Raw genomic sequence first — 14806 nt, forward strand, 5'->3', positions numbered from 1 at the left:
TGTACTATCGTCTTTAGCTTTACCAAAAGCATGTGACAACCAACACTAATCTGTTCAAGTTATATCCAATCTGGTAGGTCCTAAAACTTCACAGTTGTGAGATCAAATACAAAGATTGTACAATCAGATTGTAACATTTAAAGTCAAGTCCAAAGTACAGGATCCCAGTGTTCCATTAGAATGTATAGGTGTCTGTTTTCACCTTCCAAGGCTGGGTTATAATGGGTGGTAGAACTATTGCCATGGAAGACTATGTGGCCAGATGGAGACCCAGTGGAGACCCAGAGGCACTGCAGGGCTGAACCGCCAGTCCTGTTAAGGAGCGGTTGCTGTGTATCAGGAGTTGTCAAACTGAACACTGCAGAACTGGAGAGGCACAGAACCCAAATCTTAGCAAAGTCCTGAGGGCCCGATCATACATGCGCATTGTGGTAACGTGTGCTAAAACACGCACAATGCCACAATTCACTGCAACACACCCCACACTGTGTGATGTGTTGTGGGGTCATTTATTGTGAATACAAGCCAACACACTACACAGTAAAGGGCAATGCATGGTGCACCAAAGCAAAACATTATATGTTGTAATGTGCATTGCTTTTAAAAAAAAAAAAAAAAGATCATATTCCTTTTTCTCGTCTGTTGTGGTACATTGACAACTCATTAATGAATGAGCAACCATATACAACCACATAATGAATGAGCGGCCTTAATGCAATGCATGTTAACTCATGCCACCACTTATGGTAATGAGCGTGTTTTAAGGCACTGTAACAGGGGTGATAGGGCCCCTGAACATTAACTAAAGCCTAGTACATATGGGCTGAATGTCGGGCAGCTTCGGCTGGTTCAATAGAAACCGGCCGACATTTGGCCCATGTGTACGGCAGCCACCCTGACAGAGGCTTCTGTAGAAGGGGCATGACGAAAAAAGGTCTGCCAAACGGCATCCGATCAGCGCTCTTAGCCAATGGTTGAGAACGCTAAATGGTGTGTTCTGGCGTAGAGGCCACCCCCTGTCACAACACAATAGCTCAGCAGGGGAGATCATTGTACTAACATCGGATTGTTAGTACAGCGGTTCCTCCTGAGGCCTTCTACCAGTGTGTAGGCATAAAAATAGGAGAGCTGACGGCTGCTCTTGAGCCCCAGATCAGGACTTGTTGTCCAACTGACAACTGAGCCCTGCATGCTACACTCAGTGAGTATCTCTATATGAGATCCTATATGAATAAACTCTGCAACCCATGTTTACAGGGTTCATTCATTACACTGTAACTAAATTTTTGCACGAAAAACAGGGAATGAGGGGGGATTGGGCAGGAGCGGGTGCATGGATCTGAATGCAGACACTGAGTTTGGATCCACTTAAGGTTGCCACCTGTCCGGGATTGACCCAGACAGTCTGGATTTTGAATCATGTGTCCGGGTTTCAAGCAGACTAAAACCCCATACACATAATTCAGATCGGGCTGTGGCTCCCCAGGTAACCAAGATAGTCACACACAAATCTGTTGCTGTCTGAGAGCTGTAGGCAGCTGTCTGGGGGCAGGTTTGGCATCACTGGGGGGGCAAGAAGCTGATACCATCAAGAGCAATTTGGCCACACCCACTGTTTGCTGTGGCACACTATGCACACAGCATTACTACTCTCCTTGGGACACCCAAAGGTGTCTCAGGCTGCTAAAGTCTTTGGGTTTGGCTTTAAGAAAAGGTGGCAACCCTACATCTACTCCTGCCGTCATGTCAAATTTTGACATTCGACTGTGACCATGCAGCCGCTGCGTCTCCAACCAAGGTGGATGGAGATGCAGCAAAAAAGCAGCTCAGGACAAAGGATGGGTCTCAGAGCCCATCTAAATGAGTCCTAAAAAAATCTTTAAAATAAGAAAATAGCTGTTATTTGGTATATTTGTTATTTTATGGTCGGAATCGATGGCTTAGACAACGAGGCACCTTTGCTACGAGATGCCTCGAGTTATGTTTTTCATCCTGCGATAATCTGACTCGAATGCCCTTTAAAACAAACAAGTGCAGAGTGTTCTGAAATGTTGTCAGGAAGCTTTGATAGCTGTCGGTGCTCTTGGAAGCCGTTAGTCACATGCAGTGCCCCTCCTTCCCGCACCCAACGCAGACACTGTCTCCCTTGTTCTTTCAAGAGAGCGGCTGCGATCCCTAGCCAAACGGCTAAGAGAAAAAGGCCGTGATTATTAGTGAAGGACAATTTCTTGCTATAAAATCGTTTGGAAGTTAAATTTTTTTAATTTTCCTGAGGCTCCAGTGATGACACTCTCAGCTGACGACAATCCTGGAACTCAAAATGTGCCATGGAAAATCTGTTTTATCAGCTTGCCGAGAAATGCCGCACTGCCTCAAGTCGCGTTCCACTGTTTATTTATGGCATTTATGACAAAATTTAGAGGGAAGCCAAGCTCCGCATAGTATCCATAATTTTCTCAATACAAATGTCAAATAGAATTAAACACAGTTTAAATACAGTATTAGTGATAAAAGCAGCATAAGCACACAGTTTTTTAACTTATATATATTTTTCTTTTCCCTAAGGTCCCATTCACAAAAATGCATATCATGTTTTTAATAGGTTTTTAATGTGCTGCATTGAATTTGAATGACTTTTCATTTTTATTCCACTCTCACCTGGGAAAAATGGACTAATAAAAGCGCATGATGCATTTTTGGTGCTTTTTTTGTGTGCAATCAAAGACTATAATAAAAGGTACTTTTTGGTGCATTTTTCCCAAAATGTAACTGAAGAAACAACAAGCAGGACTTTTTAAAAGCACAACGCACTGTATAAAAATGCAGCCAATAGATGTGAATAGTTCCATAGCATGTAAAGGGGAATGTTATACGTGTGCTTTTGATGCCTGGAGCAGGTGCGTTTTAACGCTGCAAAAGTACACAAATGTGAACAGGCCCTAAATCTGATGAATTATCAAACCTGCCTCTTTTTGCTCGGAAAAAAAAAAATCTGCGGCCAGCTAGGAAAGGTCTTTGTCATTTTTTATGAAGGTTTCTCCTACTCAGGTTTTGCATGAATTGTCTAAATTGTAGTCGCACCTATGGCATATTTCAGCCAGTGTCAACCAACTTTCAATTTTAAAAACATTTCCCGACTCTCAGACAACATTGAGGGAAAAAATTATTTGATCCCCTGCTGATTTTGTACATTTGCCCACTGACAAAGAAATGATCAGTCTATGATTTTATTTGGTAGGTTTATTTTAACAGTGAGAGACAGAATAACAGAAAAAATCCAGAAAATGCATTTCAAAAAAGTTATAAATTGATTTGCATTTTAATGAGTGAAATAAGTATTTGACCCCTTCGCAAAACATGACTTGGTACATGGTGGCAAAACCCTTGTTGGCAATCACAGAGGTCCGACGTTTCTTGTAGTATAGTAAAAAGGAAGACACTATATGAGAAAAGAAGGGTGCTACACACCATGATAAATGTCAAAAAAGGGAATGGTCCCCCGTGTGGGGTTTTTTAGCAGCAAAGGGGTGGAAAAAATACTACATGTGATTTGGAATTACTGAATTTTTTATTGATGACATAATATCCATTTTCTAGACGTTTCTTGTAGTTGGCCACCAGGTTTGCACACATCTCAGGAGGGATTTTGTCCCACTCCTCTTTGCAGATCCTCTCCAAGTCATCAAGGTTTTGAGGCCGATGTTTGGTAACTCGAACCTTCAGCTCCCACCACATATTTTTTATTGGATTAAGGTCCGGAGACTGGCTAGGCCACTCCAGGATCTTAATGTGCTTCTTCTTGAGCCACTCCTTTGTTGCCTTTGCCGTGTGTTTTGGGTCATTGTCATGCTGGAATACGCATTCACGACCCATTTTCAATGCCCTGGCTGAGGGAAGGAGGTTCTCACCCAAAGATTTGACAGTACATGGCCTCGTCCATCGTCCCTTTGATGCAGTGAAGTTGTTCTGTCCCCTTAGCAGGAAAACACCCCCAAAGCATAATGTTTCCACCTCCATGTTTGACAGTAGGGATAAGGTTCTTGGGGTCATAGGTAGCATTCCTCCTCCAAACACAGCAAGTTGAGTAGATGCTGAAGAGAGTGCTTCATTTTGGTCTCATCTGACCACAACACTTTCACCCAGTTCTCCTCTGAATCATTCAGATATTAATTAGCAAACTTCAAATGGGCCTGTACATGTGCTTTCTTAAGCAGGGGGACCTTGCGGGCGCTGCAGGATTTCAGTCCTTTACAGTGTAGTGTGTTACCGATTGTTTTCTTGGTGACTATGTGTAGTTCTGGGCTGATTACTCACTGTTCTCATGATCACTGAAATGATCATTGAAACTCTACAAGGTGAGATCTTGCATGGAGCCCCAGACCGAGAGAGACAATTATTTTGTGTTTCTTCCTTTTGCGAATAATCGCACCAACTGTTGTCACCCTTTCACCAAGCTGCTTGGTGATGGTCTTGTAGCCCATTCCAGCCTTGTGTAGGTCTACAATCTTGTCCCTGACATCCTTGGACAGTTCTTTGGTCTTGGCCATGATGCAGAGATTAGAATCTGATTGATTGATTGCTTCTGTGTACAAGTGTCTTTTATACAAGTAACAAGCTGAGATTGGGAGCATTCCCTTTAGGCTGGGTTCACACTATACTACACAACAGTAGTACGACTTTCATCCTACTTTGCTCTGCGACATCAGTCCTACATTGGTCCTACATTGATCCTACATTGGTCCTACATCCATCTGACTTTCATGAACAGGATACTACTTTGATCCGACTTTTCAGATAGTACACTTGTCCTTTGACCAATCAAAACTAACACACAATGGGAGGGGCTACAGCAGGGGGCAGGAAATAACACAATGTCGGATGCCAAAGTCGGATGGTTAGGACAAGGATCCGACTTTGATCCTACTTCAATGATAGTCAATGGGCTGAAGTAGGATCAAAGTCGGACCAAAGTAGTACAGGGAGCATTTCTAAAGTCGGAACGACTTGTGTCGGACCAGTTAGGACGGCTCCCATAGGGAAACATTGAATTTCACACGTCATGCGACATTAGCTCCCAATGTCGTAGCGTTTGTCGGACCAGTGTGATCCCCGCCAATGCCCGGCACTGTGTTTGGTATGAATCTTTAGGGGGAACTCCGCGCCAAATTTTAAATAAAAAACCGGCATGGGTTCCCCCTCCAGGAGCATACCAGGCCCTTGGGTCTGGTATGGACCTTGAGGGGAACCCCCTACGCCGATAAAAACGGCGTGGGGGTCCCCCCCAATCCATACCAGACCCTTATCCCAGCACGCAGCCCGGCCGGACAGGAATGGGGGTGGGGACGAGCGAGCGCCCCCCCCCCTCCTGAACCGTACCAGGCCGCATGCCCTCAACATGGGGGGTTGGTGCCTTGGGGGAGGGGGCGCGCTGCGGCCCCCCACCCCAAAGCACCTTGTCCCCATGTTGATGAGGACAAGGGCCTCTTCCCGACAACCCTGGCCGTTGGTTGTCGGGGTCTGCGGGCGGAGGGCTTATCGGAATCCAGGAGCCCCCTTTAATAAGGGGGCCCCCAGATCCCGGCCCCCCACCCTATGTGAATGAGTATGGGGTACATGGTACCCCTACCCATTCACCTAGGGAAGTGTCAATAAAAAAAACCACAGTACACAGGTTTCGAAATTAATTTATTGGGCAGCTCCGGTATCTTCTTCCGACTTCTCCCGGTGTTCCGCCTCTTCTCCCGGGCCCCGCCGCTATCTTCTTCCAGCTCTATTGCCAGCGAGGGGCCCGGTCTGCTGCCGCTGTCTTCTCGCCGCTGTCTCGCCGCTTCTTCTCTTCATCTCTTCTTCCGATGTTGACACGATGCTCTCCCCGGCTGGAATGCTCTCTGTGCGCTCTGCTCTGACTTATATAGGCGGTGACCCCGCCCCCTTATGCCGTCACAGTCTCTGGGCATGCTGGGACTGTGACGTTTTAGGGGGCGTGGTCATCACCCGATGACCACGCCCTCTTATGCCGTCACAGTCCCAGCATGCCCAGAGACTGTGGCGGCATAAGGGGGCGGGGTCACCGCCTATATAAGTCAGAGCAGAGCGCACAGAGAGCATTCCAGCCGGGGAGAGCGTCGTGTCAACATCGGAAGAAGAGATGAAGAGAAGAAGCGGCGAGACAGCGGCGAGACAGCGGCGAGAAGACAGCGGCAGCAGACCGGGCCCCTCGCTGGCAATAGAGCTGGAAGAAGATAGCGGCGGGGCCCGGGAGAAGAGGCGGAACACCGGGAGAAGTCGGAAGAAGATACCGGAGCTGCCCAATAAATTAATTTTGAAACTTGTGTACTGTGGTTTTTTTTATTGACACTTCCCTAGTGAATGGGTAGGGGTACCATGTACCCCATACTCATTCACATAGGGTGGGGGGCCGGGATCTGGGGGCCCCCTTATTAAAGGGGGCTCCTGGATTCCGATAAGCCCTCCGCCCGCAGACCCCGACAACCAACGGCCAGGGTTGTCGGGAAGAGGCCCTTGTCCTCATCAACATGGGGACAAGGTGCTTTGGGGTGGGGGGCCGCAGCGCGCCCCCTCCCCCAAGGCACCAACCCCCCATGTTGAGGGCATGCGGCCTGGTACGGTTCAGGAGGGGGGGGGCGCTCGCTCGTCCCCACCCCCATTCCTGTCCGGCCGGGCTGCGTGCTCGGATAAGGGACTGGTATGGATTGGGGGGACCCCCACGCCGTTTTTATCGGCGTAGGGGGTTCCCCTCAAGGTCCATACCAGACCCAAGGGCCTGGTATGCTCTTGGAGGGGGAACCCATGCCGGTCTTTTATTTAAAATTTGGCGCGGAGTTCCCCCTCAAGAACATCTGAGCACAAGTCGCGTGCCGAAGTCGGATCATGCAAGACGGCAATCCGACTTTGATCCGACTTCAATGATAGTCAATAGGCTGAAGTAGGATCAAAGTCGGACCAAAGTAGTACAGGGAGCATTTCTAAAGTCGGAACGACTTGTGTCGGACCAGTTAGGACGGCTCCCATAGGGAAACATTAAATTTCACACGTCATGCGACATGAGCTCCCAATGTCGGAGCGTTTGTCGGACCAGTGTGAACCCAGCCTAAGAGAGTGCTCCTATTCTCAGCTCGTTACCTGTATAGAAAACACCTGGGAGACAGAAATCTTGCTGATTGATAGGGGATCAAATACTTATTTCACTCATTAAAATGCAAATTGATTTATAACTTTTTAGAAATGCGTTTTGCTGGCTATTTTTGTTGTTCTGTCTCTCACTGTTAAAGTAAACCTACCATTAAAATTATAGACTGATCATTTCTTTGTCAGTGGACAAACATACAAAATCAGCAGGGGGATCAAATATTTTTTTCCCAGCACTGTATATATATATATATATATATATGAATGAATGAGTGACTTGTATAGCGCTACCTATGCGAACTGAATCGCCTCAGGGCGCTTTTTAACCTACCAGCATGTCTTTGGAGTGTGGGAGGAAACCGGAGTACCCGGAGGAAACCCACGCAGGCACAGGGAGAACATGCAAACTCCAGGCAGGTAGTGCCTTGGTCGGGATTTGAACCAGCGACCCTATTGCTGCTAGGTGAGAGTGCTATCCACCACACCACTGTGTTGCCCCTTATATATATATATAAGAAATGTTTGTCTAGTTATTCATCCAATGAAACTGCTGTCACATATATTATGTGCAAATGGGGTAAAATGAAATGTTCTTATGCTACTTTCTCCACAGTTCCAATGTTTTTCTCCTTATTAAAGAGGAAATTAATTCTCTAAATCAACTATGACTATTTTTAATCCTTATACTGCTAGCATTAGTAAATACATTTACATTTTTAAACTTTTTTTTACATTTCTTCAGTTACTTTCTGGTTTCCAGGCCTAGGTAAATGAGGTCATACATCCCAGAAGTCTTCAGGAGAGAAGGAGGGGTTTTCTCAGCTGAACACATCCTCCTGCCTACATACCTGAGCTAAGGGCAGATGGAATCCAAGAAGTAAATGCTACATGAATCATCTGTCCTTGGTTAAGGTAGCAATGGCCAGAAATGCTAGGCGATGTTTGAGTGACTTCTCAGCAAAATAAAACATGGAGACATGGATGGATGGATGAGTTTTCTTTGAATATTAAAAATGAATGGTTGAACTGGATGGACTTGTGTCTTTTTTCAACCAGATTAACTATTTAACTATGTAATTAAAAAGTGTTTTTGGTTTGTGGTGTTCAGATGCACTCTAGTTCTGCTTTAGGTCTGGTTCACACTTATGCATTTTTAGTACATTTTCAGTTTTGAAGAAACACACTACAGTCCATTTAACATGGTTTCCTATGGATGTAGTTCACATCTATGCATTTTATGGAAAGGGCCAGGGATTTTTTTCTGGTTTTTGGTTCCATAGACTTCAATGGTTTAAAGATGTGCATTGAAAAAACGCAAACTGCAACCTACACAAGTGTGAATCAGGCCTTAAAAAAAGAGTGGATTGGGAAAACACCACATTATGGCCACTAGATGGAGCTCAATATTATAGGAACCAAGTATTTATTTCCTAAGATCCTTAGCTTCATCTTGTGGCCATAATGCATATTATTCATTCATAAAAAGTGGTTTTCCCAAACCACTTTTTATGAATAAATAACATTTGACCTGTAGAGTAAATCAAAAGAGAACATTTGACACCCCCCCCCCCCCCATTTCCAAATGAACAAATGGACCAGCAGTTTTGCATGTGAAATAGCTATTAAAATGTATTTGTAAATACACCCTTTAATGTCATTTTACAGTGTTAATAGAGAATATTGGTGGTAGATTACAGCCGTCCATTGTTTAATTGTTAGCAATGAAAAGCAGGTTGAAAGTGTTTGAACCTGCTGGGAAATTGCCATATATAATTGCCACTGATCATATGCACACTTGACAGTTACTGAAGCAATGCATTGTGGGAACAGATGTCAGATTTGAGCATCTATACCAGGGGTCTTCAAACTACGGCCCTCTAGTTGTTCAGGAACTACAATTCCTATTATGCCTAATCATGTCTGTGAAGGTCAGAGTTTTACAATGCCTCATGGGATGTGTAGTTCCACAACAGCTGGAGGGCCATAATTTGAAGATTCCTGATCTATACCAAGGCAGAGCAACCGCATGTGACAGTAATGACTAAAGGCCTACAGTTAAAGAATATGTAAACCCCAACAATGAACTACTCTATTTTTTTGGTCTGTCAAATATAGAATTAAAAGCATTTTTGATAGAACTGTTCAAAAAGTTAAAAAAATACCTTTAGATACTACCAGAATTCCAGTGAGCTCTTAAAGTGATATTAAAGACTTGTTTTTTTATGTTATACTTACCTGCTCTGTGCAGTGTGGTTTTGTACAAAGAAGCCTGGATCCTCCTCTTTTTGGGCCACCCGCCAGCACTCCTTGCCCCTTCCTCCTGCAGAGTGCTCCCACAGCAAGCTGCTTGCAATGGGGGCACCCAAGCAGGCTCACTCCCGACACACTGCTCTGCGTGTCCATTCACACACAGATCTGTGACTCGGCCCCGCCCCCTCTTTCTCATTGGCTCAATGGCTGCAATTGACAGCAGCAGGAGCCAATGGCTCAAAGAAGTGAGAGTCCTTGGAGAGCTGAGGCTCTCATGCATATCGCTGGATCGCGATGGGGCTCAGGCAAGTATTAGGGGGGAATGGGAGGGGGGGGGCTATTAGGTAAAAGATCTGGAGCCTTTAGAACCACTTTAACTTCCTGTAATGAGTTAATATAGCTGCACTGAAATCTCAAGCAGTATTTTAAGCCCTGCCCAGTTCTCTCTGTGAACTACAGAACACCTCCCTCCTTTGTGATGAAGATGGGCAGACGGGGAGGTGTTTTGTAGTCCTAACACACTTGCAGTTTGATTTCCTAAAACTGTGCAAATTCTGGTGCAGCTGTGCAGAGAAACCAATCAGCTTCCAGTTTTTTTTTTTTTTTTTTTGTCAAAGCTCAACTGAACAAGCTGAAGTTAAAAGCTGATTGGCTACCATGCACAGCTTCAACAGATTTTGAATTCTCCAGTTTAAGAAAATCAACCTCTTTTTGTCCTAGGGTGACAACACTGTTCCTTCATAGATACAGTACAAGGAGTGTTGTCACCCTAGTAAAGGAAGTGTGTTATGGGCAGGATCACCAGATGAAAATAAAGAAGAAAGTCTGGAAAAAAAGAAAACTAAGGCAACCAGCACATCAAAGGCCTGGTAAGCTGCAAGTTTTTACATTTTTGTTCATGAGTGGACATACACTTTAAGTAATTTAGGAAGGTGTTGAAGCAGATTTAACAGTGTTAAAACTACAGTTTACCTGCATTGAGGATTACATGGAGGAAGGAGGGATGGGGGGCCTTATGTATGTAAAATCTATTTTTCAGTAAGTTTGGTATCATGTCTCATAAATATGTTGCAGAGTTTCTTACCTGGGGATCCTGCCAGTAGCAGCACTTCCTCTTGCAGGCTGACAATGCTGACCTACTTAAAAAATTCTATATGGTCCCAAATCCCTTCTCAGCAGTATATGGCACGATCTTGCTGAATGTAGTGGCCGCTCATACATCCATAACTCCTATAGAGTATAAATCTGAGCCCCTCCATATATGGAGTTACTTATTTTGCATATTGCTAAACTTCCTCCAATATAACCAAGCAGGAGAATGTTTGGGAGGTCCATTTAATTAAATATAACTTATACTGTCTGGCTGTAACAATGATATCAATGCTCCCGGTATTTGGCACTCACCTGGGGGCAACGTGTTTCTGTTCCTCCTCCTCGTCAGTGTCGCTGCTGATAGTGATGACGCTCACGGCCGGGCTGGGCGTATCAGGGATGACGATTGTTTGGCGCTGATGGTCAACACGGGATGGGGCCACAGAACTGTCCCCCCAACCGCAGGTGATCGAGGGGACGCAGGGGGCGGAGCTCTGTGGCACAGAGCAGCGAGGAGGCGTGTTCTCCTTTACCCGTTTGGAGCGCTGGGGGGAGCTGTGTGATTGGGAGGAGGAAACCTCGTAGGAAGAGGCGTTTCTGGTGGGCAGAACCAGCAATGTAGAGAGAGAGAAAGGAATAGAGGAGAAAAGAGAGACAGCGTTAAATAGCGACTCAGTCCTGGTGTCATTGTTTTACAAATAACAGAGATATCATCAGAACACACAATTATTATTAAATGTTACATTTACAGCTGTCAATGAAATAATCCTTCGTTTAACAAATGTCTATGCAAGTCTCAATGAAATCGGAAAAAAGTAGTGCAGGGACCTCTTTTTCAAAGCCGCTGCGACATGAGTCACGGCAATTTGAATGGTTTCATTGCCAGCAATGGGGTGCGACTTGTCATGCGCTTTGGGACTGTCAAATCGCATGGCAAATCACATCGTTTGTAAATTTTCTTCAACTTCCCAAGCTGGTGCTTACAATGATCAACTTTTATTATTTATGTAAAACCTTTATCCCGAAAGGGAAAAAAATTGTTGCTGTTACTTTTTTAAATGTGTTAGCTGGAGTTCTGCTTTTATCTGTTAGTAAAATCCTTCTGAATCTATTAGTTCATCTAACAATTCCTTCTCCCATAATTGTCCTTCTGTCCAAAGATGTCTCTGTTGCTCCTCCATCCAGAGTGAAGATTAAGTGCCGGTTTACACCAGTGCGTGGTGCGAGATCGCATGTGAATTGCACCGCAGTGCAAATCACATGCAATGTCTGTGCGATGTAATTTCAGCCATACAGATAGTATGGCTGAATTTGCATCACATTCGTACCAAGCTCGCACAGGATCCTTTTTTGGTCCCCAACAGAATCGGATCGCATGGGTGTTCACACCCATGCGATATGCAAGCTGAAATGGGGGTGTCATTAACATTGTATTGACACTCCCTGCATTTCGCATATGGCAGTGTGAACTGCCTTGCGAGTCGGGTGCGATGCGGGAACCCGCAGTGGATTTGCAGGGTTTCCGCATCACACAAGTGTGAACCGCCACTTAGGCTCGATTCACACCTATGCATGTTGCTTTTGAGCGTTTTTGGAGGTTTTTTTTTCATGCTTGCCGCGTTTTTGAGCCGCGTTTTTGCCGCGTTTTAGCGGCGTTTTTGCCGCGTTTTTGCCGCGATTTGCGTTTTGCGTTTTTTTTTTTTTTTTTTTTTTTTCATTTTTTTTACAGTCTTACAAAAAAATTACAAAAAAAAAAAAAAAAAACGGCAAAAACGCACCAAAAACGCATCAAAAACGCTGCAAAAACGCAGCACTTGCGTTTTTGATGCTTGTCCATTGAAAACCATTACATGCAAAACGCTGCTTTTTGCATGAAAAAAAGTCCCCGACCCTTTCCAAAAACGCTGAGATACAAAAAAGCATTGATGTGAACATGTTCCATAGGAACCCATGTTAAAAAATTCCCGTGCATTTCTGCAAAATGCAAAATGCATCAAAAAACGCGCTAGTGTGAATGGGGCCTAAGACAGGAGGTGTGTTACTAGCTAGATCACTGGGTGAAAATAAAGGGAAAAAAATTCAAAAGTAAACGAATGCAGTCACCACATCTGAGGACTGGTAAGCTGCAATATATTACATTTTTATTCTTGGGTTTAGATTTACACTTTAAAGTTATTTAAGGAAAATTATGTGGGTGTGTCTGAAATAAACAGTCAGTGTGTAAGTGGTAAAATGAACTGGTTTTCTGTTGGCGTAATAAATAAAATATTTAAAAAATTAAATAAGAAAAACTGATTTAACCCCTTCCCACCGATGTAACATATATATGCAACTTCATAGAAGTGGGCTTTTTTCTGTGGGGCCGCACATATGCATACCTCACTTTGTGCTGGGAGCACGCCACACAGCGTGCTCCCAGCACAGAGACCAGGGTCTCACTGAGAGCCCCGGGCCCCGTACTAACGATCAGAACCCAGATCTCCAGATTCGGGGTCACCTGAGCGCTGTGGTAGCCTCTGATTGGCTACCACAGTGATCAGTCACTGTGAAGCCCGCCCCTGTGTTTTTCTCTTTCTGGGAATGTATCTTTCTCTTTCCTTGCAGAGTGAGAGAGAGAAAAAAAAGTGTTTGTAAAAAAATAAATAATAATAAAAAATAACAAAATAAAATAAAGAAAAAATACTTACATCAAGGTCTGATCTAGGTCAGTGCCAGGGTTAGTCTTTGGGTCAAGTAAGTGTCAAAGGTCTGGGTCAGTACATTTTGGGAAGGTTTTTTTTAAACTAGTATCAGTGTCAGTTAGACTTCTTTCACACTGAAGGCACTTTTCAGGCGTTTTAGCGCTAAAAATAAGCACCTGTAAAGCTCCTGAAAAGCACTTCTCAATCCTCCCCAGTGTGAAAGCCTAAGTGCTTTAACACAGGGCGGTGCGCTTGCAGGACTGAAAAAAAAGTCCTGCAGCAGCGTCTTTGGGGTGGTGTGGGTGTGGTGTATACACCCCTCCTAAACCGCCCCTGCCATTGAAATCAATGGGCAGCGCTGCTGAAGCGCCTGCACAGCGCTTCAGCAGCGACACTTTGTGGGCGCTTTTAACCCCTTCTTATTTTTTTTTTAGATAACTGTCAGGGGGGAAAGGATCGCGATCTGATTCTTTAATGAATAATCTTGCAGCTCTATAATATAGTGTTTCATTTCTGTATGTGTAGACATTGAAAATATCTGTCTTGGGGGACATCACCACTGAGACAGTAAGGCTCGTTTCACACCGCTGCGATGTGAGAACACGAGAAATTCAGTTCAGGTTCCCACATCACATACAACTTGCAGGCATTGGTGTGAACGCCCATGCGTTCACACCATCCGTTTCAGGTGTGGAACAAAAAAGGGTCCTGTACGACTTTGGTCTGAATGCGATGCAAATTCAGCCATACAATCTGTATGGCTGAATTCGCATCGCACAGACATCGCATGTGATTTGAACAGCAGTGCGGTGCGAATCACTTGCGAGGTCGCACAGCGCACCAGTGTGAGTTAAACCAAGTGAGTGAAAATATTGAGGGGACACAGACAGCAATAAACATGCAAAAAAAGATCTAACCCTTCCCTGTTCATTGTAAAACATGGGAAAATACGTTTTGGAGTTTTACTTAGTAGTAATTTTGGCTAGAGGTAATTAAACACTATTAAACATTAGTATGACAGATATATTTCATTCACACAATCAGATTATTCACTCTCACCGATAAGCCCCGCCCACCAGCCTGGCGGCTGACCTGGTTGAGGAGTGGTGCTGTTTTTTGCGCGAAGAGGAAGCACTGGTTGGCTGCTGTCTCATGACATGAGCCACGCCCACATTTAGAGGTTGGGCAGAGGGTAGGGTCACATGACCAGCCAGGAGGGCCGGCTGCTGCATGATGGGGTTGTAGTGGGCACCGTGGTGGGCATGGCTGTTCCTGGAGACAGGAAAGAACACAATCAGAATAACTGATACAAGGTTACCCAGGCTAAGCACTAAAACATCATCTATCTATCTATTTATTATGTCTGTCTATCTAATACATATACGGTATTTAAATATCTAATTTGTCTATCTATCTATCTATCTATCTATCTATCTATCTATCTATCTATCTATCTATCTATCTATCTATCTATCTATCTATCCCTCTTTCTCTCTACTATAGCCATCTACCTAATACATATAATTATCTATCAAATCTATCTACCTTATCTGTCTATCTAAAGCTCTGTACTATATCTATCTTACTAATACATTTATTTAGCTACTTCTCTCTCTCTCTCTCTCTCTCTCTCT

At 44.4% G+C, this 14806-nt stretch overlaps 1 protein-coding gene across 3 annotated transcripts in view; it reads right to left on the reverse strand.

Moving 5' to 3' along the window:
- The window catches only part of HIPK2 (homeodomain interacting protein kinase 2), a 107520-nt gene that overhangs the window by 15012 nt on the left and 77702 nt on the right, over window positions 1-14806 (reverse strand). For 2 of the 3 annotated variants that reach the window (XM_073621481.1, XM_073621480.1), the window contains exons 11-12: window positions 14232-14444; window positions 10804-11088 (exon numbers count right to left, since the gene is read on the reverse strand). In XM_073621481.1, the coding sequence (XP_073477582.1) occupies window positions 10804-11088; window positions 14232-14444 (498 nt within the window). The remainder of the gene's footprint in view (window positions 1-10803; window positions 11089-14231; window positions 14445-14806) is intronic. The other variant, XM_073621482.1, reaches the window with a different exon arrangement.

This window comes from Aquarana catesbeiana, linkage group LG03 (assembly GCF_042186555.1).
Source record: "Aquarana catesbeiana isolate 2022-GZ linkage group LG03, ASM4218655v1, whole genome shotgun sequence".
In the NCBI taxonomy this organism is placed as follows: Eukaryota; Metazoa; Chordata; class Amphibia; order Anura; family Ranidae; genus Aquarana; species Aquarana catesbeiana.